The sequence below is a fragment of the Sapajus apella genome, unplaced genomic scaffold, assembly GCF_009761245.1.
Source record: "Sapajus apella isolate SASKATOON/1434 unplaced genomic scaffold, GSC_monkey_1.0 scaffold86, whole genome shotgun sequence".
Taxonomy (NCBI): Eukaryota; Metazoa; Chordata; class Mammalia; order Primates; family Cebidae; genus Sapajus; species Sapajus apella.
Window position 1 is genome coordinate 4,090,405 of NW_022437026.1, and position 19,719 is coordinate 4,110,123.

The 19,719-nt window shown below is 48.9% G+C and overlaps 1 protein-coding gene and 1 long non-coding RNA gene across 3 annotated transcripts; one reads left to right on the forward strand and one right to left on the reverse strand.

Moving 5' to 3' along the window:
- Nucleotides 1–1,931: 1,931 nt before the first annotated feature.
- LOC116534212 lies at nt 1,932–4,722 on the reverse strand. Its single transcript, XR_004261631.1, has 2 exons — nt 3,962–4,722; nt 1,932–2,399 (listed from the first exon to the last, which is right to left on the reverse strand). It is a non-coding gene; the product is annotated as an uncharacterized LOC116534212 (long non-coding RNA).
- A 189-nt stretch (nt 4,723–4,911) lies between these two features.
- On the forward strand, nt 4,912–14,297 carry FKBP4 (FKBP prolyl isomerase 4). 2 transcript variants are annotated; one of them, XM_032254466.1, is made up of 10 exons: nt 4,912–5,209; nt 7,073–7,217; nt 7,658–7,800; nt 8,645–8,765; nt 9,005–9,161; nt 9,787–9,877; nt 9,976–10,059; nt 10,330–10,515; nt 11,054–11,293; nt 13,497–14,297. In XM_032254466.1, exons 1-10 carry the CDS (start codon nt 5,105–5,107, stop codon nt 13,602–13,604), a joined length of 1,380 nt encoding a protein of 459 aa, XP_032110357.1. In that variant the 5' UTR covers nt 4,912–5,104; the 3' UTR covers nt 13,605–14,297. The 2 variants fall into 2 exon arrangements, with proteins under 2 accessions (XP_032110357.1, XP_032110358.1); XM_032254467.1 differs by lacking the exon at nt 7,073–7,217 and having other exon boundaries at nt 5,094–5,209; nt 13,497–14,296.
- Nucleotides 14,298–19,719: the final 5,422 nt, after the last annotated feature.

Consider the following 19,719-nt stretch of genomic DNA (forward strand, 5'->3'; position numbering starts at 1 on the left):
TATAATTCATACATTTTTTAAAAGTTAGTAGACTGATCACAGAAGTTTGGTGTTATACTGAAGGAAAAATAATGTCTTAATTTCTCAATAATAACAGCTGCTAGATTGCTCCTGTGCTCACTGCAGTGTGCATTTATGATCTTAAATACACGTTAACTTTCAACTGACAACAAAGGAAGGTAAGACTATTTTTCCTGAGTGGCAATCCATGTCCTAGTTATGCTAATTAGATATAATAACCTAGACACATACATGATCCTTTTTCATATGTAAAATTTTGTGTTTATTTTTTAGTAGAGACAGCGTCTCACTATGTTGCCCAGGATGGTCTTGAATTCCCGGCCTCTGGTGATCCTCCTGCCTCAGCCTCCCAAGGTGCTAAGATTACTTACAGGTGTGAGCCACCGCACCTGGCCACATGATCCTTGATCATACATAAGTTCAAGGAAGACAGAAACAATGAAGAAATCACCATTTGGCTATTTGGCCCTCTGAAGATCCAGGCCAAAGCCAAATGTCAATGCATCCACAGATACAACAGAATGAGATTTGCTACTTCCTATCTCTCCAAGAGCAAAAAAAAATATGTATTCATCAGAAGTAGGCAATTAGATTTTATAAAAGGAAACAAACTTTCTTTCAGCAGGACAACCACCAAATATCCCATCCCTTCCCCTCAAGATCAGCTAATGGTGGGGTTCATGGAAGTGCTGGCATCAAGTCTACCATTAAGAGGCTCTCAGTCTTGTTGGAATGACAAAATATCAGCAGGTGAAGCTACTGTGAGTTATATGAGATAGTCAAGTTCATAATCAAGTGTCCAGGAGCATAAAGCACAGTCGTAATTTAACATTAGAAGAGAAGCTCTCCTCTGGAACTAATGGAGCAAAGCCTTACCTAGACCAGTGGCTTTCAACTTCAGAGCTGGAGACATCCATGTCTTCAACTGCATATGCCAAGGCCGGGTGCTGTGGCTCACGCCTGTAAACCCAATACTTTCGGAGGCTGAGGCAGGCGGAATCACCTGAGCTCAGGAGTTCGAAACCAGCCTGGGCAACATAGTCAGACCCTGTCTGTACAAAAAATAAAATGACTGGGCATGGTGGCATGTGCCTATAGTCCTATCTACTTGGGGGACTGAGGTGGGAGGATCACTTGAGCTCAGAAGATTGAGGCTGCAGTGAGGTGTGTTCACGCCACTGCATTCTAGCCTGGGTGACAGAGCTCAAGAGCCTGTCTCAAAAACACAAACAATCAAAAAATGCAACAGTATATTCCAGCAATCAAAAGGCTGAAGTGTGACACACACCACCACTCACCTACTCCCTGTGTGCCATGCACAGGTTCAGGTACTTCACACGTAACATCCCATTGCCAGTCGCAGTGGCTCACACCTGTAGTCCCAGCACTTAGGGAGGCCAAGGAGAGAGGATCACTTGAGCCCAGAAGTTCAAGACCAGCCTTGGCAATATACGCAGACCCCATCTCTACAAACAATTTCTAAAAGTTAGCCAGGCATGGTGGTGCATGCCTGTGTAGTCCCAAGGATTTGCTCGAGCCTGGGAGGTGGAGGCTGCAGTGAGCTGTGATGCACCACTGCGCTCCAGCCTGGGCAACAGAGTGTGACCCTGTCTCCAAAATATAAATAACCCATTTAATTTTCAAAGAAAACCCCTGTGAGATAGGCATTATCATGACAGCCATTTTAGGGACAAGGAAACTTTGCTCAGGGACTCACGATGAGTTTCAATCATGAGCTGAGATTTGAACCTAGGTAAAGAGCCTGTGTTGGAATTTGAACCTAGGAGAATCCAATCCAGAGCCCATGAGCTTAACCTTCACACAGGTCTTCACTATGCACAGGCCTCGTATAGAGGCCTACTATTTTTAAACTGTATGAAAATGGAACTATAATCACTAACACAAATAAATGTTTTAAGGAGTTGGTCCGTAGAGTTTGTATTTTCTCAATCAACAGACACCAAAGTTAACAAGAAAAAAATGTAAAGGTCGTTAACTTTTTTTTGGTAATACATTTTTGACAAATTATATTGGGAATGTTCTAACTCAGGCTAGGTGACAGATTCCCAGGTTCATTGTGCTGGTATGCTACATAACATGTATGCATACATGCACACACACACTCGTATTGCATTTCACAGTCTTTTGAATGATCCAAATATTATATAATTCTTTGGATGTTAAGTGCATTGGCAGCCTAGGAAGGTCAAAATATGAACTATAGAAACGAGGTGTCTTCATTCGTAAATGATGGGCCCAGGGTTTGGGAGCTGAGCCAGGTCAGCTCAGAGAGGCTCAGTGTGACAAGAACAAGCTTCTGATCCCAGCAGAAGTCACCTACGGATAAGGTGGATGAGAAAAAGTGTGCTGACTTCCTCCTGCAAAAAAAAGGGGTCATTTTGGAAGAATTTCGAGTGATACCGTATTTAATAGAATACTTACTTAAGCATATTTAATAGACTACTTACTTAAATGGGCCAGATAAAGAGACTAAAACACGTGCACACTTTCTACAGTGAGTATGTGTATGTTTTATGATCATAAACGACCAGGAAATATTCCGTGAAGCAGTAAGTATCTGCTCCAGGATTCAAGACCCAATGCCTGTGGGCCCCTCGTTTCCTCCATCGCTGTGTGTGGGGACAGAGCTTCCCACCGGGAACCTTGCCCTCATGCCCTTCCCTAACTCACAGCCCTTTGTTTTCTTAGCACTTTGTCCCCATCTCCACCGCAGCGCCTATCAGATCACACTAACGACCGTTATTTACCAACTGCGGAGTTGGAGGCGTGCACTGTGCTGGCTAGATACCATACACAGATTCCCTCTTTTTTAACCATTAAATCCCCCTCATTTACAGATGTTACTATCCCTATTTTACAGACAAGAAATCGAGACATAAAGATTAAATAACCTGCCCCAAATTAAACCGCTAACACATGGACCACCCAACTCGCCTTACTCCAAAGCACATGCTCATTCCACTAGGGTATTGGCTATGTGTTTACATAATGGCAGGCACATCGGAAGGGCTCCATTAAGTATGTGCTGAACAGAATTAAAGAAGGGGGTCCTACACTGTCTGCTTCTGATGAAGAAAAAGACGCAGAAAAGAAACCGCCACACGTGAAGAATCAGTAGGTGCAAGCCAAGGACAGTTTGCGGTAAACTGCCACCCGGAAGCCAGCACCCACCATCCTGGTCTCCCGGAGTTTGGGTGGCTCCTGGCACTGTTATTTCTACAGAAAAGTAGTGGATTTAATCCCTACAGAGGCAGCGCCCCCGTATCCTCTGGAGGAGCATCCAGTCACCTAAAGAGACATCTTCATTGTGGCTCAACTCATGTGGGCTGTAAATTGCTGGAGAGAAGGGCTTTTTCTTATGCATTTCTTTCAAGTTCCCTCGGCAGGGACTACAATGAACCATCACATTATGACGCCGTAAAGTTCATCTCCAAAAAGCGATCCTAATTTAGTTTGATGAAACTGGTGGCGTCCCAACAGCACAGTGCCGGACACATAAACGAATGTCCAAAAACATAATTATTATTGGAATAAAAATTCACGCTGGGTGCAGCGGCTCATGCCTGTAATCCCAGCACTTTGGGAGGCCGAGGAGGGCGGATCATTTGAGACCAGCCTGGGCAACATGGCGAAACCCCGTCTCTACTAAAAATACAAAAATTAGCCGGCGTGGTGGCGCGCGCCTGTAGTCCCAGCTACTCGAGACGCTGAGGCAGGAGAACTGCTTGAACACGGGAGGCGGAGGTTGCAGTGAGCCGAGGTCGCGCCACTGCACTCCAGCCTGGCGCCTGGTGACGGAGTGAGACTCTGTCTCAAAAAAAAAAAGAAAAGAAAAGAAAAAATCAGCCAAGACTTGGAAAAAGAAATAAAAATAAAAAAGGAAACTTCATGCAACCGGTATCTATTGGACACCACTCACCAGATGCTATACTAAGCTGGGGTTAGGTGCTGAGCAAAACCAGGTCCCTCTCTAGATGGCTCTCTAGGTCCCGCGACCATGGCTTTGGTGACACCGGTAGCTGCGCGCTCCACAAGCTGTCAAGAAACACTCAGGAAACAAACATTGAAAATACTCCTTCTGTGGGCCTTTAAGAAAACCGAGTGACTTTTTTCGGTTACTTTCGAATGCTTACAACCCAACCTTGTAAGCATTCGCGGAAACGGCAGTTTTATTACCGCGGGGAAGGGTCCCCTGAGTGCGTGCCCCGTGTGAGTCCCAAGCTGGGCTGGCCATGCCCTGCCAACCCCGCTGCTTGCAGCATCTGCAGGCGCGGGAGGAGGCACCGCTGCCCAGCCGGGGCTTCCCGACTTTGGGGAAATCGAGGTCGCTTTCCCTGGCTCTGTGCAGCGGGGCAACGCTGTCCACTCACTTCCCCGCCCACACGCCCTTGCCCCTTTTCCCCCAGGTAGGGAAGGGTCTACGCGGGTCATAGCGGTAAGGCCATGCCGCCCGTGGTGAAAGCTGGTCCCGGGGAGGGCGCGCCGCCGCTGCCATCTGGCTGCCCGCGCTTCCCACACACCGCCGCGGGCGCAGCGGACTAGCGGAGTAAAGTCAGGAGATCGATCGAGAAGAATCTGGAAGAATCCGGTTAGACAGGGAAACAGCCGAGTGTGGGAGGGAGGAAGGGCCAGGGAAGATCCCCAGAGTCCGAGGATCCCAGGAGAAGGGAAAGGGGGCCGGCAACCAGCAGGAGGCAAGAACCAGGAAAAAAAAAAAAAAAAAAAAAAAAAAAAAAAAAACCGAAGCGCCCGCAGCCCGAGCCTGAATGGGATCAGCCCCGCAGTCTCTAGAAAGTTCTGCACCCCGCCCCCTCTGTCCGCTCTCCCGCTCCTCCCAGCCCCTCCCTCGCGGCGGGGCGGGACCAATCGCTCCCCTAGCCGCTCCTGACCCACCTACCCCGCTCCCGCGCCGCGTGCAGAAGTGCTGTAGTCTCTGAGCCGTCCCGCAGTCAGCGCCGCGGCGCCCGGCCTCCCGCACGCCCCGCAGGTAGTACCCCCGCCCGCTGCCCAGAGTGCGCTCGCGCCGGCGCCAGCTCTCGGAGAAACGGCGCGCCGCGCGGAGATGACAGCAGAGGAGATGAAGGCGACCGAGAACGGGGCGCAGTCGGCGCCGCTGCCCATGGAGGGAGTGGACATAAGCCCCAAACAGGACGAAGGCGTGCTGAAGGTGAGGGACGGCGGGGCCTGCGGGGGCGACCGAACCCGGGGCCCGGCGGGCCACCCTTCCGCCAAGCAGGGAGCCCGCGGCCGGGCGCGGGTCCAGGTGGCCGCCTCTGCAACCTTGTGGCGGTTCCGCCGGGGGCCGGTGGCATCGCAGTCCCGGACCGTGCTGCGTCCTTTGGGGCACTGAGGGCGGCCACGCGCTCTGCAGGGGGCGGCCTAGGTGCGCCGACCGAGGCCCCAGGCTCCCTAGCCCGTGGCGCCCGGGCCCGGGCAGGGGGTCGGGATTGCAGCGCCCATCTCGGCGCGCGCCGGGCGGCGGAGAGGGGCGGGGCGGCCGCCGCGGGCGCTCCAGCTGCAGCCAGGGGCCAGGCCGGGCTGCTCCCACCCCGCGCCGCCCCGTGCCCCCCGGGCTGCCTTGTAGGTGGCGGTGCCAGGGCTCGCCCACCCGGGCGGTGGAACACGGGCCAGGACGGGGAGCGACTCCCCACAGTGCTTTCCTGGCCTGGAGGCCTTTGTGCGACACAAGCGCGACAGGGTTCTGGCGCCCTCCTGGGGTCCCCTGCCGACACCGGGACCCTGCGAGGTCCCCACTCGCCGCGCCGCGCCCCCTCCCTCGGCCCCGGGGAGGCCGAGCGCGGGGAATGCCGGGAGCTGTAGTCCCCTCCCTCCCGCCCCCCCCGCGCCGCCTCCCGGAGCCCGGCTGCGGGGTGTGGGGTGGGAAGGAGGCGCTCTGCTGTGGAGCCTGCCGCCGAGTGACCGCTCCACTACAAATAGCCTGGGGAGCTGGGTGGAGGGCATCTTGACCTGGGCCAGGACAACCTGCCGTGGGTCGGAGCGGGTTCTAGGGAGAGTCCAGAGATGGTGAACTCCCAGCTCGCATCTTATGCCCTCTCCCCATCCGCTGCTCCTCCTCATCCTGGCTTCCCACCGTTGAGCTCCGCGAGTGCGGCACCCGCCTCAGGGGGCCTTTACCTGGTCCAGAAGTGCATCTGGCTTGGCACCAGATAACTGGGGGCCTCGAGTGCCTGATCCAGCGGCTGTCCTGTGGCATGTGGCTTCCCCTTCTCGCTCCAGCGTCCTGCTGTTTTCTATGAGATTGTTATTCTAGGAAGGATCATTTCCCCTTTGATCCGCCATTCCTTCCCTTTTACCTTTCTACTCCTCAAGGCCCTTTCCGTTCTTCGTGGAAGCTTTCCCTTAGAGGGTAACCACACACCGACCAGGTGGCGCTAAAGAAGCCTGTAGTTGCTGGGAAATACTCCAGCCCTGGACTTAATCAGGAATACTTAGCTCCGAAGTTAGAGTTTAAGGCCCCATGGAGAGCCTCCAGGTTCACCTATAACCTGGTTTCTTCCTTACCTGTTTTGAACTGTTTCTTTTCTCTTCGCTTATGCTCCTCTCTTTCTCCTGTCTCCAAACCAGACCCTGATCTGATGACCACTGGCATGAAGGAAGGAGGAGGAAGTATGGCATAAATACTTCCCCATTTGCCGATGATGATAATAATCTATTATTCAACCCTTCACTGGTCTAATCTTCCAACAGCTGTAGGAAATAGGGATCATCATCACTGCTTTACAAATAAGGTGTGGAGAGTTTTAAGAACTTATCCATACGCCAGAAACTTGAATTCAGATCTCTCAGTCTTTTGTCTCTTTTTCAAACCAAGTCTTGCTGCACCTCAAGAAAGACAAGGTTAGTTGACTCCTAGGCTAAGCTGCTAGTAACTGAATCTGGAGGGACAAGAAGGCAGAGGAGGATGGACACAGAGAGGTTCCTTTATGTTCCTCTGGAGGCTTGCAGACAGTGTTGGTGCCCCTTTCCACCCCCACCCCTGGGGTACTCACTTTCTCCCCCTTCCTCCCAGGTCATCAAGAGAGAGGGCACAGGTACAGAGATGCCCATGATTGGGGACCGAGTCTTTGTCCACTACACTGGCTGGCTGTTAGATGGCACAAAGTTTGACTCCAGTCTGGATCGCAAGGACAAATTCTCCTTTGACCTGGGAAAAGGTAGGCGTGGTCAGTGGGCTGGCAGGATAGGTTTGAGGTGGACACAAACTGTCACAAGCAGAAACCATTTTCTCAGGACCAGGCTCAGGGAGGAGTGGTTTATCACACTCTGTGACTCTTTCTGCCACTCTTTTTTTCCTTCTACCAATTTTTAACTATATTGATCTATGTCTTCTCTTCTCATCACCTCCCAGCACCTTACTCCGGCTTCAAAGGTGGACTGTCTTGCATCTTAAACTCTTTTTTTCAGGGTCAGGTGATCTTTTAAGAGTTCTGAGACCTAGTAGCACTTAATGCAACCAGGTATCTCACCTTCTGGTCCCATTCCTAAAGGATGTCCAGCTTCCCCATGAGTGTGGTCCAGTAACTCTCCAGGAGCACTGTGTGAGCCCAGAATCAGAACCCTGCTAAGGTGATCCTGTTTGCCTCTATATCTGCAGGGGAGGTCATCAAGGCTTGGGACATTGCCATAGCAACCATGAAAATTGGGGAGGTGTGCCACATCACCTGCAAACCAGAGTATGCCTACGGTTCAGCAGGCAGTCCTCCAAAGATCCCCCCCAATGCCACGCTTGTGTTTGAGGTGAGTGTCCAGCCACTGAGATCCAGGCTAAAAGCCAGGCCTTATCTCAGCCCAATGCCTGGCTGCCCTCCAGCCCTTCCTGCTTCTTGGAGACAATGTAGCCAAGGCTGAGGGCCTGGCCTTATGGGAGGAGGAGAAATGAACAGGGCAGCTGGCTCTGCTGCTGCTAGTAATAGAGGTAATGGAAGCTTTGGGTAGGAAGAGGCCAGCGCAAGCCCCTGTCCAGACTCAAAGCATGGTCGGGTTAAGGCTTCTTTATCTCAAGAGTGGTACCCAGAAGAATAGTGAAAGGAGTCGGGAGGTCAGAAACTATGTATCCTTATAAATGGCAGTACAGAATATTGGTGCTCTAGAGATCAGAAGAGGGAGCAATAGCCCTCCCTGTGGCTCAAGGGCTGAGAAAAGCCTTCTCTGAGGAGCTAGAACTTGACATTGTTCAATATGAAAATGGTTGAGCCAATCTGTGGGCACTTGAATGTTGAGAAACTGCTGAGAGATATTGGGTAATCATTCCTAACACCTACCAGATTGGGCTTATCAGGTAGTGTGAATCAGGATTACCTGGAACACGTCCTGATGCGTCCTCATTAGTAGAGCAGGTAGCAAATAGATTGCTCTCCTCAGCTTAACTGAAGCCCATGTAGGCTGCCCACCTCTACCAAAGGTGAGGTTAGGGCAGCTCCCAAGAACTTAGCAAAAGCACCCCTCTACCCGACTCCTCATGACTGCCCTTATGGTCAGATCTGGCCTGGCAGTTAGATCTTTCTCGTGGATGAGAGAAAGGTTGTGTTTCACTGCCCATGAGTTAGTATGGGAAGGAATTGTGTCACATCTTGTCCCACAGGTGGAGTTGTTTGAGTTTAAGGGAGAAGATCTGACGGAAGAGGAAGATGGCGGAATCATCCGCAGAATACGGACTCGCGGTGAAGGCTATGCTAAGCCCAATGAGGGCGCTATTGTGGAGGGTAAGACAGTACAGCCTTGGGTTTCAATTCCAATTTTGATATTTAGGCCTTGGTGGCTTTGGGCAGGTAACTTCCCTTCTCTGAGCCTGTTTACTTGGCCATAAAATGAGGGGTTGGACCATATTGTCTTTGAGAACACAACTAGGAGAATCTTGGGGTGATGTAGAGAGGCTGATGGCATCCTTCCTCAGTCACCTTCCCTTTTACAACTCTGGTACACTGCCTCTCTTTCATGCCAGTTGCACTGGAAGGGTACTACAAAGACCAGCTCTTTGATCAACGAGAGCTCCGCTTTGAGATTGGTGAGGGGGAGAACCTGGATCTGCCTTATGGTCTGGAGAGGGCCATTCAGCGCATGGAGAAAGGAGAACATTCCATTGTATACCTCAAGCCCAGGTGAGGGGTGGGCACTTCGTAGAGTAGGCAGGCAGGCAAACCAAGATCAAAGATACAAAGTGAGTTATATCTCTCTTTTAGTGAATTATATTCTCAGCTGTTTGTATCCTTTTTAACGCTGGGCACACCAAACATAACACTATTAAGATCTCTTCAGTGTACTTGGAAGTGTGGCCACAGTTGTCTACATCTCCTTGGATCTAAGCCCAGTCTTATCAGTCATAATTGCTACAGATTCTCTCCTCTGCCATCAAGATTTTCCTCTCATTCATTCATTCATTCATTCAGTCATTACTGAAACATACCTACTACATGCCAGACACTACTGAAAATTCCTAGGGGTTCAGAGACTGATAGAACATCGTTTCTACATTCTAATTCTAGTTCTTTGTTCAGTGAGGTGTCATTTAAGTTAGTAATCACACTGCTGCCTGGCTGTAGAAGGGTATGAAGGATGCTGAGGGACCATCTGATTGTGTGAAGAGGCCAAAGACGATTTGCCAAACATTTGAACCAAGTCTCAAGGGATGGGAAGGTACTTTCCAGGAAATGGACAGGAAGCCTTTTCAGCCTGGAGCAGCTTAAGTGTTGCCAAGATGACACAAAGTATTTTTCACCCCTACAGCTATGCTTTTGGCAGAGCTGGGAAGGAAAAGTTCCAGATCCCACCAGATGCTGCGCTGAAATATGAGTTACACCTCAAGAGTTTTGAAAAGGTAAGTTTGTTCAAGGTCTTCGCATCTGAAGTCAAGTTCTACCCTCATGGTGACTCTGGGGTAACTGACAACTTTGTTTCTCCTCTGGGGTGTGGCAGGCCAAGGAGTCTTGGGAAATGAATCCAGAAGAGAAGCTAGAACAGAGCACCATAGTGAAAGAGCGGGGCACTGTGTACTTCAAGGTGAGCCAATAGTCACTGTTCTAAGGACACTCCCAGGGAGAGTTGCTCTGAGCCCACTCCTCCCTTGGTGACTAAGATCATTTTCTGACAAGAAGTGGACAGGTTGGCACCTGCCATCTTCACCTAGTATATCTTGAGTTTGCCGGCCTTGCCAGCGGGAGGGGTTGGGGCAGAAACCTCTTGTGGCTGTGTGTCACTGATGTCTGCAGGGTGTAACAGCCTGGTATCACTGAACCTATGCCAGGTGCCTGAGCCTCTCTCCCATTCTAGGAAGGCAAATACAAGCAAGCTTTACTACAGTATAAGAAGATTGTGTCCTGGCTGGAGTATGAATCTAGTTTTTCCAGTGAGGAAGCACTGAAGGCACAGGCGCTTCGACTGGCCTCTCACCTCAATCTGGCCATGTGTCATCTGAAACTACAGGCCTTCTCTGCTGCCATTGGAAGCTGTAACAAGGTGAGGTCCCCTCAGAGGGCATGGAGGCAACATTGACATGCAGGGTTGGGTGAGCTGCCAGCATGTCTGAAACTTCCCCTTGGTGACTAGGGCAGGGATAGTGGGGTGGATTCAGTAGGACCTCAGAGATCCCTGGCCAAAGGCACGGATGTTAGCTTTAGTGGTGGGAAGCCGTTGGCACAGAAGTAGGAGAACACATGGAATGGGAAGAACCACATAAGGGTTTTCTCCCACCTTTGTTCTTAGCCTCTCCTCTTAACCTACTTGCTTTATTCTGAAGTGAAAGTTAATGTCTAAAGTCTTTTTATTTCATCCAAAGACCTGCTGTCCTTCCTTTCTGCCAGTGGGAGGAAATGAGGTTCCTTCCTAGACCTTGTATTGTTCCATTTAATGCCCCAGGCCTTGTTCTTCCTGGGCTGGAGCCAGCCATTTGTATTCCTCCTCATTCTGCGGAGGGGTACCTTTGGAACCCAGCCTTGGCCAGGTGAGCCACAACTCCTGAGCTCCAATGGTGTTGCTTCCTCTCTGCATTCTTTAGGCCCTAGAACTGGACAGCAACAACGAGAAGGGCCTTTTCCGCCGGGGAGAGGCCCACCTGGCCGTGAATGACTTTGACCTGGCACGGGCTGACTTCCAGAAGGTCCTGCAGCTCTACCCCAACAACAAAGCTGCCAAGGCCCAGTTGGCTATGTGCCAACAGCGGATCCGCAGGCAGCTTGCCCGGGAGAAAAAGCTCTATGCCAACATGTTTGAAAGGCTGGCTGAGGAGGAGAGCAAGGTGAGGACTGGAGTAGGGGACAATTGGGACAGCATCCCTCCACTTAACCTGGCCACTTTGGGCTCTTCATGCCTTTGGTTGTCTGTGCCAATCCCGGAAACCAGAAGTTGCCCTTTGCATGGAGCATTAAGGAGCATGTGTTCCCTGCTCTTGGGGCCAGTGTTCTGTGATCAGTGCTGGAAGCCTACCCACAAGTCCCAGAAGCTGGGTTGGTTGCTCTGATTTATGTTTTCTTGAGGGCCAGGCGCGGTGGCTCACACCTGACCTGCAATCCCAGCACTGTGCAGGGCCAAAGTGGGAGGATTACTTGAACCCAGTAGGTAGAGACCTCGGTGACTTACAATGGCACCACTGCACTCCAGCCTGAGTGACAAAATGAAACCCTGTCTCAAAAGAAAAAAAGAGCTAGATGTTTTGTGTGTGTGTTTAAGTAGATAATATATTTACATAGTTAAATTCAAATTGTACCAAAGAATATACGGTAAAAAGTCTGCCTCCCCAACCAGAAGCCACTGACCCTTCTGGTTCTTGTATGGTTCCAATGTATTGCTTAATACACAGGCAGATATTCATGTTGCTTTCTCCCTTTCCCCTAACAAGAGGCAACATGCTTTACCTATGATTTGGCATGCTGTGCTTTTTTCTCATAATATCTGGAGGCGCAGGGCGCGGTGGCTCACGCCTGTAATCCCAGCACTTTGGGAGGCTGAGGTTAGGAGTTTGAGGCCAGTCTGACCAATATAGTGAAACCCCGTATTGAAAAAACAAAAATAAATATTTGGAAGCTTATTTTATATTTTATATCCATATTTCAAGAGCTTTCACATTCTTTATTCCATTGTATGGATATGGCACATGCGTCCCCTTTTAGTCTTCCAGTGTTTTTTTTTTTTTTTTTTCCCCCCCCTGAGACAGAGCTTTGCTCTGTCACCTAGGCTGGAGGGCAGTGACGTGATCTCAGGTTACTGCAGATTCTGCCTCCCGAGTTCAGGCAATTCTCCTGCCTCAGCCTCCTGAGTAACTGGGATTACAGGCGCGTGCCAGCTAATTTTTGTATTTTCAGTAGAGAAGAGGTTTCACCATGTTGACAAGGCTGGTCTCGAACTCCTGACTTTAGTGATCTGCCTGGCCCTGCCTCCCAAAGTGGTGGGATTATAGGTATGAACCACCATGCCTGGGCAGTCTTTTTGTTTGTTTCTTTGAGACACAGTCTCCCTCTATCGCCAGGCTGGAGTGCAGTGCTGGCATCCCAGCTCACTGCAACTTCCGTTTTCCGGTTTCAAGCGATTCTCCTGCATCATGCCTCCCGAGTAGCTGGGACTACAGGCACACACCACCATGCCCGGCTAATTTTTTTTTGCATTTTTAGTAGACACGGGTTTCACCATGTTGGCCAGGATGGTCTCAATCTTTTGACCTTGTGATCCACCTGCCTTTGCCTTGCAAAGTGCTGGAATTACAGGCATGAGCCGTTGCACCCAGCCGCCCGGACAGTCTTAAACCGTCTGTTAAACAGGCACTGTACAGTAGAAACACAGTATTAACCACATGTAATTGAAAATTTTCTGGTAACCATGTTAAAAGGTGAAAAACAGATGGAATTAAGTTTTAGTTGCATTTATATATTTTTCAGACCGCCTTCAAAATCCAATATGTATTTTGCACTAAAAACACATGAATTTGAACTAGCCACTTATAGTAGTGGCTACCACACGGGACAGTGCTGTTCTAAACAGCACTGTAATGAATGACCTTGTGAGTTCATAATTTGTACATACTCAAGTGTTTTGTGTTTTTTTGCGACAGTGTCTCTCGCTCTGTCGCCTAGGCTGGAGTACAGTGGCACCGTCGGCTTACTGCAACCTCTGCCTCCCTGGCTCAAGTGATCCTCTTGCCTCAGCCTCCCAAGTAGCTGGGACTACAGGTGCACACCACTATACCCAGCTAATTTTTGTAATTTTTTGTTGAGATGAGGTTTCACCATGTTGTCCAGGCTGGTCTCAAACTTCTGGGCTCAAGTAATCTGTCCACCTCACCCTCCCAAAGTGCTGGGATTACAGGTGCAAGCCACCACGCCTGGCTTATACAGGTATATCTTTAGGGCAGATGCAGGAGAATTGGTGTGTCTGTGTAATTCTGCTAGAAATTAAGTATATTTTTTCACTTGGGAAGTCAGGCTCTTTGCTGTTCCTCTTCCTTCCAGGCCAAGGCAGAGGCTTCCTCAGGAGACCATCCCTCTGACACAGAGATGAAGGAGGAGCAGAAGAGCAACATGGCAGGGAGCCAGTCTCAGGTGGAGACAGAAGCATAGCCCCCCTCCACCAGCTCTACTCCTGCGGCTGCCTGCCCCCGCCCCCAAGTCTCCCCACTCCACCCTGTTAGTTTTGTAAAAACTGAAGAATTTTGAGTGAATTAGACCTTTATTTTTCTATCTGGTTGGATGGTGGCTTTAGCGGGGAGGGGGGAAAGAAGTAGGCTGGGGGATTGAGGTGGGGAATCATTTCAGGGGGTGTCACCCCCTCTTCCCTTCCCCCATTGCACATGAACGTATGTCCATCCATACATATTCATCAGAATGTTAATTTATTTTGCTCCCTCTGTTAGGTCCATTTTCCAAGGGTAGAAGAAGCAAGTGGTAGGGATGGGGTCTGATATGAACCCAGGGTGGAGAGGGAGACTCCTGGGCAGCCGTTTTCCTCATCCTTTCCCTCTCCCAGTCCGTTTCCAAACGTGGCCTCCATGTGGGTGCTAGGGACATGGGAAAAACCACTGCTGTGCCCATTTCTTCTCTCTGTTCCCTTCCTCGCCCTGACGATGTGGCTGATGATGTCTTCTGGAGTCATGGCGACCACCCGCTGTCCCCCATTCTGGTGTTTCCCCTGTCAATTTCCCCTCTCAACCAGGTTGTATCCTGAAATCCCCTCAGCCTCTTCTCTGCACGTTGCTGAAGGTCCAGGCTTGCCTCAAGTTCTGTGCTTGAGCAATAAAGTGGAAACAATAAAACTTGGGTGTCAGGCAACCCTTTCTGTTCAGTCTTGGAGGGGTGGGTACATAGTGGGTAGTGACAAAATTAAGGGGCCACCCACTTGGTCCCAGTTCAGCTTAAATAAGTGCAGTACCTCATATAATGATGCCATAGTTGGTCAGGAAGCAGACACACCATGCAGGGCTTCCTGAGCACTGCACAGGCTGCAGTGAGACTTAGGCCTACACCCTTACCCTAGGTTCCCAGCACTCCCTCCCTCCCTCCAGCAACCTGGTAGTTTTTAGTGCTTCTGGTTTTCTTCCCTGCCACTTAGGAAGAGGAAAGTCTAAACATCTAGAAGACTGGGTCACATGCATGTTTGTTTTGAAGTTAGCATTGGTCTTCTGCCTACCTCTGATGTGGCAGAAGTATCTTTGTGCATTCTGGTTTCTTAACAAGGTAAAACTCCTGGTGTCACTAACCTCCTCCTGTCAGATACCCTTTACGTGATTAAGGTTAAGAGTAAAGAACAGTGGACATGCCCAGCTTCCTTCTCGGCCTCAGCAGGAAAAGGCTTGTGCTTTTTTTCTAAGTATGCTTTTACCCTTAACTTGTATGGCATGGTGGGGCCCTGAGAGAAGCCAGGCAGCACAAGCCAGTCATGTTGAGCTGCCTCCAGATGATCCTGGCCCCAGGCCACAGCCCATGTCTGCCCTCACCCCTCTCCTCCCCTACTGCGAGCTCTCCAGTCCTTTCCCGACAGTGATGTGGTTGTCTGCTTATCCACATGCCTGTATAGTTCCTTCCAGAAGAAATGTATCTGTAATGATGGAAGATTAATTTCTGTGTAAAAGTTTTTCACCAGGCCATTACAGCATGGCTGATGCTGAAGCTAGGACTAAAATTGGGGTTTGCTAGTCTTCCAGAGTGAGTATCCCTTGAGCCCAAGGCACCAAGGGTGCAGAAAGCTGTGACTGCCATTGCATGCCAGCATGGGCAAGAGAGCGAGACCGTGTCTCTTTAAAAAAAAAAAAAAAAAAAAGTCCTACTATAACTGCTGTCTTACTGGGCGTACCTCACGTCACAGCCCTGTATTTGTGGTTTGTGTCTGGGTCCTCTTGGTATTTCAAAAGTAGTAGATTCTTACCCCTGCAGCCAACAATAATCACTAACTCATTAAGCATTTATGAAGTAAGCCTAGCACTTGTACTGACAGCATCACGAGTTAAACTTAGTCCCTGCAACCATCCTACAAAGGAGGTATAACCCTAATAACCCCATTTACAGATAAGAAATCCAAGACTCAAATGGAAAGGTATGCCTGAAAGGTGAGGTCTCTGAACTAATCCAGATGCTGCCATGAGGTTCATGTGGCTGTGGGCAAGTCTTGAGCCTCTTTCCTCATCTGCACAACTTGAAAGCATTCCTAAGGTTTCCTCCAGCTCTGCATCCTGTAGGATTCCAAGAATGTAAAACTGCATTTAACTGGAACATTTAGAGATAAGTCTTGGTTTATGTAACATTAAAACTGTCGAGTGAGGATGTTTTGTTAAAATGCCTACAAGCCTGTAAGCCTAAAAATAATCTCAGCCACATACTCAAGTACGCCCTGGGTCAGTGCTTCAAGTTCATTCCCCAGTCACTTGTCCCTTCCTACCAACACTTAAATCTTTCTGTATGCAGAGAATGTGCCTGAATAAAGAAAAGCTAGTAGCAAGCAGTACTGTGAGCTGTTAAGCCTTGCAAGTGGTCTCTAGAAAAAAACAATTGTCCTAGTGCTGGTTCTAACATGGAGTTCTGTGAATTTTATCTCCTAAGTATTTCTACTTCCTCCAGGTGCTGGTACCAATCCCTCTCATCACCATGCTGTCCTGCAAAAGCCTCCTATCTTGGATTCCCTCCTGCCCCACCTGCAGCTCACTCTGCACTGTATCCAAATCGTGTCGCTCTGAGTACTTAAATCACTTTCAATGGTTTCCCATCCCATTTAGGCTAAAGTTCAGAATCTTTATCATGGCTCACAAAACCCTACAAGGCTTGGCAAAGTGCACTTTGACACTTGCCCTCACTCTATACCAGCTACGCCGCCCTGAGGGTGAATGGAGAACTGTATTCCATTTCAATTGGAGGAAAAATATGTGAAAGACACTTTATAAAGGATTAGGAAATTATCTTTTTAGAAAATGTTACTGGAAAAAAAGAACCCGGCCAGGCGCAGTGACTCTCACTTGTAATCCCAGCACTTTGGGAGGCTGAGGCTGGCGGATCACAAGGTCAGGAGTTCGAGACCAGCCTGGCCAACATGGTGAAACTCCATCTTTACTAAAAATACAAAAATTAGCCAGGCATGGTGGTGGGCACCTGTAATCCTATCTACTTGGGAGGCTGAGGCAGGAGAATTGCTTGAACCCGGGAGGCAGAGGCTGCAGTGAGCTGAGATCATGCCACTGCACTCCAGCCTGGGTGACAATAGAGTGAGACTCTGTTTCAAAAAAAGAAACCAGAGCCTCTCATGCCTTATTCCTGTTATGCCTCAGTGAATAATTTTCCCTTTCCAAATGCATAACAACTCAGAACCTTGTAACTCTTAAGTTGAAATGACAATGGACTAAGGGCAATGCAGAATAAAACCAATGTAAGAGTATAGACATTGTAAGTAAGGAAAATTGGTTCTTTCTGGAATTCATTATTGCTGCCTTATGGCTGCAGTTCCCCAGTTGTTTACCAACCTCAGATAATGTGGATGCATTATTCCCAGTTAGAAAATCTGGGAATCATAAAAACACTAATTTATACTGTACCGAATGACACTATACCAATTCTTTAAAATTTAATTTTTCTTTTGGAGACAGTCTTGCTCTGTCGCCTAGGCTGGTGTGCAGTGACACAATCTCAGCTTGCAACTTCCACAACCCTGGTTCAAGCAATTCTGTCTCAGCCTCCTGAGTTGCGGGGACTACAGGCACACACTACCACAACCGGCTCATTTTTGCATTTTTAGTAGAGATGGGGTTTCACCATATTGATCAGGCTGGTCTTGCACTCCTGACCTCCAGTGATCCACCTGCCTCAGCCTCCCAAAGTGCTGGGATTACAGGCATGAGTCACTGTGCCTGGCCTATTTTTTATTTCTTTTTCTTTTTTTTTAAACAGGTCGCCCTCTTGCCCAGGCTCAGTGCAGCGGTGCAATCACAGCTCACTGCAACTTCGACTCCCTGGGCTCACGAGATCCTCCCAACTCAGCCTCCAGAGTAGCTGGGACTATAGGCACACAGCACCATGCCCAGCTAAATTTTTGTTTGTTTGTTTTGACAGCATATAGTTCTTGTCACTCAGGATGGAGTGCAATGGCGCAATCTAATTTTTGTATTTTTAGTAGAGATGGTGTTTCACCATATTGATCAGGCTGGTCTTGAACTCCTGACCTCAGGTGATCTGCCTGCCTCGGCCTCCCAAAGTGTTGGGATTACAGGCATGAGCCACTGCGCCCAGCCACACTACACCAATTTGAGAGGCAAAGTAAGAGTGAATGGTCTCAGTGATGATCAAGAAAAAGCAATACCTTTGTGAATGTCTAGGGTCCTTTGGCTAGAAGAAAGGATCAGCCATATCCTGTCTTCCCACCAGACATGCATTCTCCACAGGATCTTCAGTCTCCTGTTTCACTCTTAAACGTGCCTCAGACATAAAATGATTTGTATTTTTTTAGGTGAAATTCACATTTTTAGGTGAAATGAAGTTAACCATGTTAAATTCAACCATTCGGTGGCATTTAGTCTTTACAGTGTTACCTGGTTCCAAAACATCTTCCCCATTCTTTATGTTTTAAGCCTCTTTCCTAATGTTTAAGTGACAGAGTGACAGTGAACTTCTCATCCATCAGTAGTCTCGAGCAGACCACCCTGACGAGTTAGTTTTAGGATCAAAGTTTCCCAGAGTTGGTGGTGCTTTTTAATAGGGCCAAACGTGAGTAAGGGAGTGAGACTAAGTGGAGCTTTGAATAACAGCAATTCACTCAGTGCAGAGCTGCCCCACACTACTCTGCCCAGTTTCTAGGTCAAGAAATGTAACTTTTCCAACATTTTAATATGCTAAGGTGTACCATGAATGAGAGAGGGGAGGGGGAAGAGGTGATATAAGCCAAACCGAGCCCATTAAGAAGCCCTGGGCCCTGCCCCCAGGGTGGTGAGGCTCTGAGCCTCATGTTTTGAAAGGTCTTTGGAGACTCTGTCTCTTACCTGGGCACCCTGGGCAAACAACTTGGATAAGACCACTCTGTCTACTGTTGGAGGATGAAGTGGACAAAATCTTCCTAGAAATGCTTCCCACTTAATCCCCTCATCTCCTCCTACGGAGATTTCTATTGTTTGTAAAGAATATGCCACCCACACAACTGTATCCATGTCACCTAACTAGGAAGATAACCCAACTGGACAGTTCTGGGAAGTAAGACAAAAACCAGCTGAAAGAGTGCTTCGCTTAGACAAGATGGAATTTAGGTGGTGCCCAAAAAGACCTAGCAACCATCCAACTAGAAAGGGGCCAAAAACAGGAGTGCTCTTTGTGGAGCCAGGGATCTGTCCATATGGTTCCGCAATGCCTGGTCATACAAAACACTCACTGCACTTGAAGTAACTGACACAAGGTGAGGAGAGGCACAGGCATGGAAGGACTTGACTTATCCCAATTTCTTGGATACCTATCTTTCCTCCTTTTCTAACTTTATTTGGCTCTCTTGACAAAAGCCAAAAAGCATGGTATAGAAGTTGTGATCATAATTACATGATTTTCATGGCAAACATACTCTACAATTTAAAAACAGACACCCCCTGTCGCAGAAATATCCAGACCAAGATACCCAAATGATGAGGAAGATAAAACTAAGGTCATTGGGGAATGCTGGGTCAGGGGCTGATCTCAGATAACTGGTTAGGCCAAGGCACTTGATGACAGAAGCTAGGCCATCTCATCTCTTGTTCTGAGTTATTTAGTAATATATTTCTTTTAAAACCACTTAACAGGGCTGGGCACAGTGGCTCACACCTATAATCTCAGCACTTTGGGAGGCCAAGGCAGGCAGATCACAAGGTCAAAAGATCAGGACCATCTGGCCAACATGGTGAAACCCTGTCTCTACTACAAAATATATATAAATTAGCTGGGTGTGGTGGCACCCACCTGTAGTCCTAGCTACATGGGAGGCTGAGGCAGGAGAATCGCTTGTACCTGGGAGGCAGAGGTTGCAGTGAGCTGAGATCGTGCCACTGCACTCCAGCCTGGGCAACAAGAGCTAAACTCCATCTCGGAAAAAAAAAAAAAAAAAACACTTTAGGGGTAATTTTTTTTTTTTTTTTGAAACAGAGTCTGTCACCTAACCTGGAGTGCAGTGGCAGCATCTTGACTCACCGCAACCTCTGCCTCCTGGGCTCAGGAGATCTTCCCGCCTCAGCCTCTTGAGTAG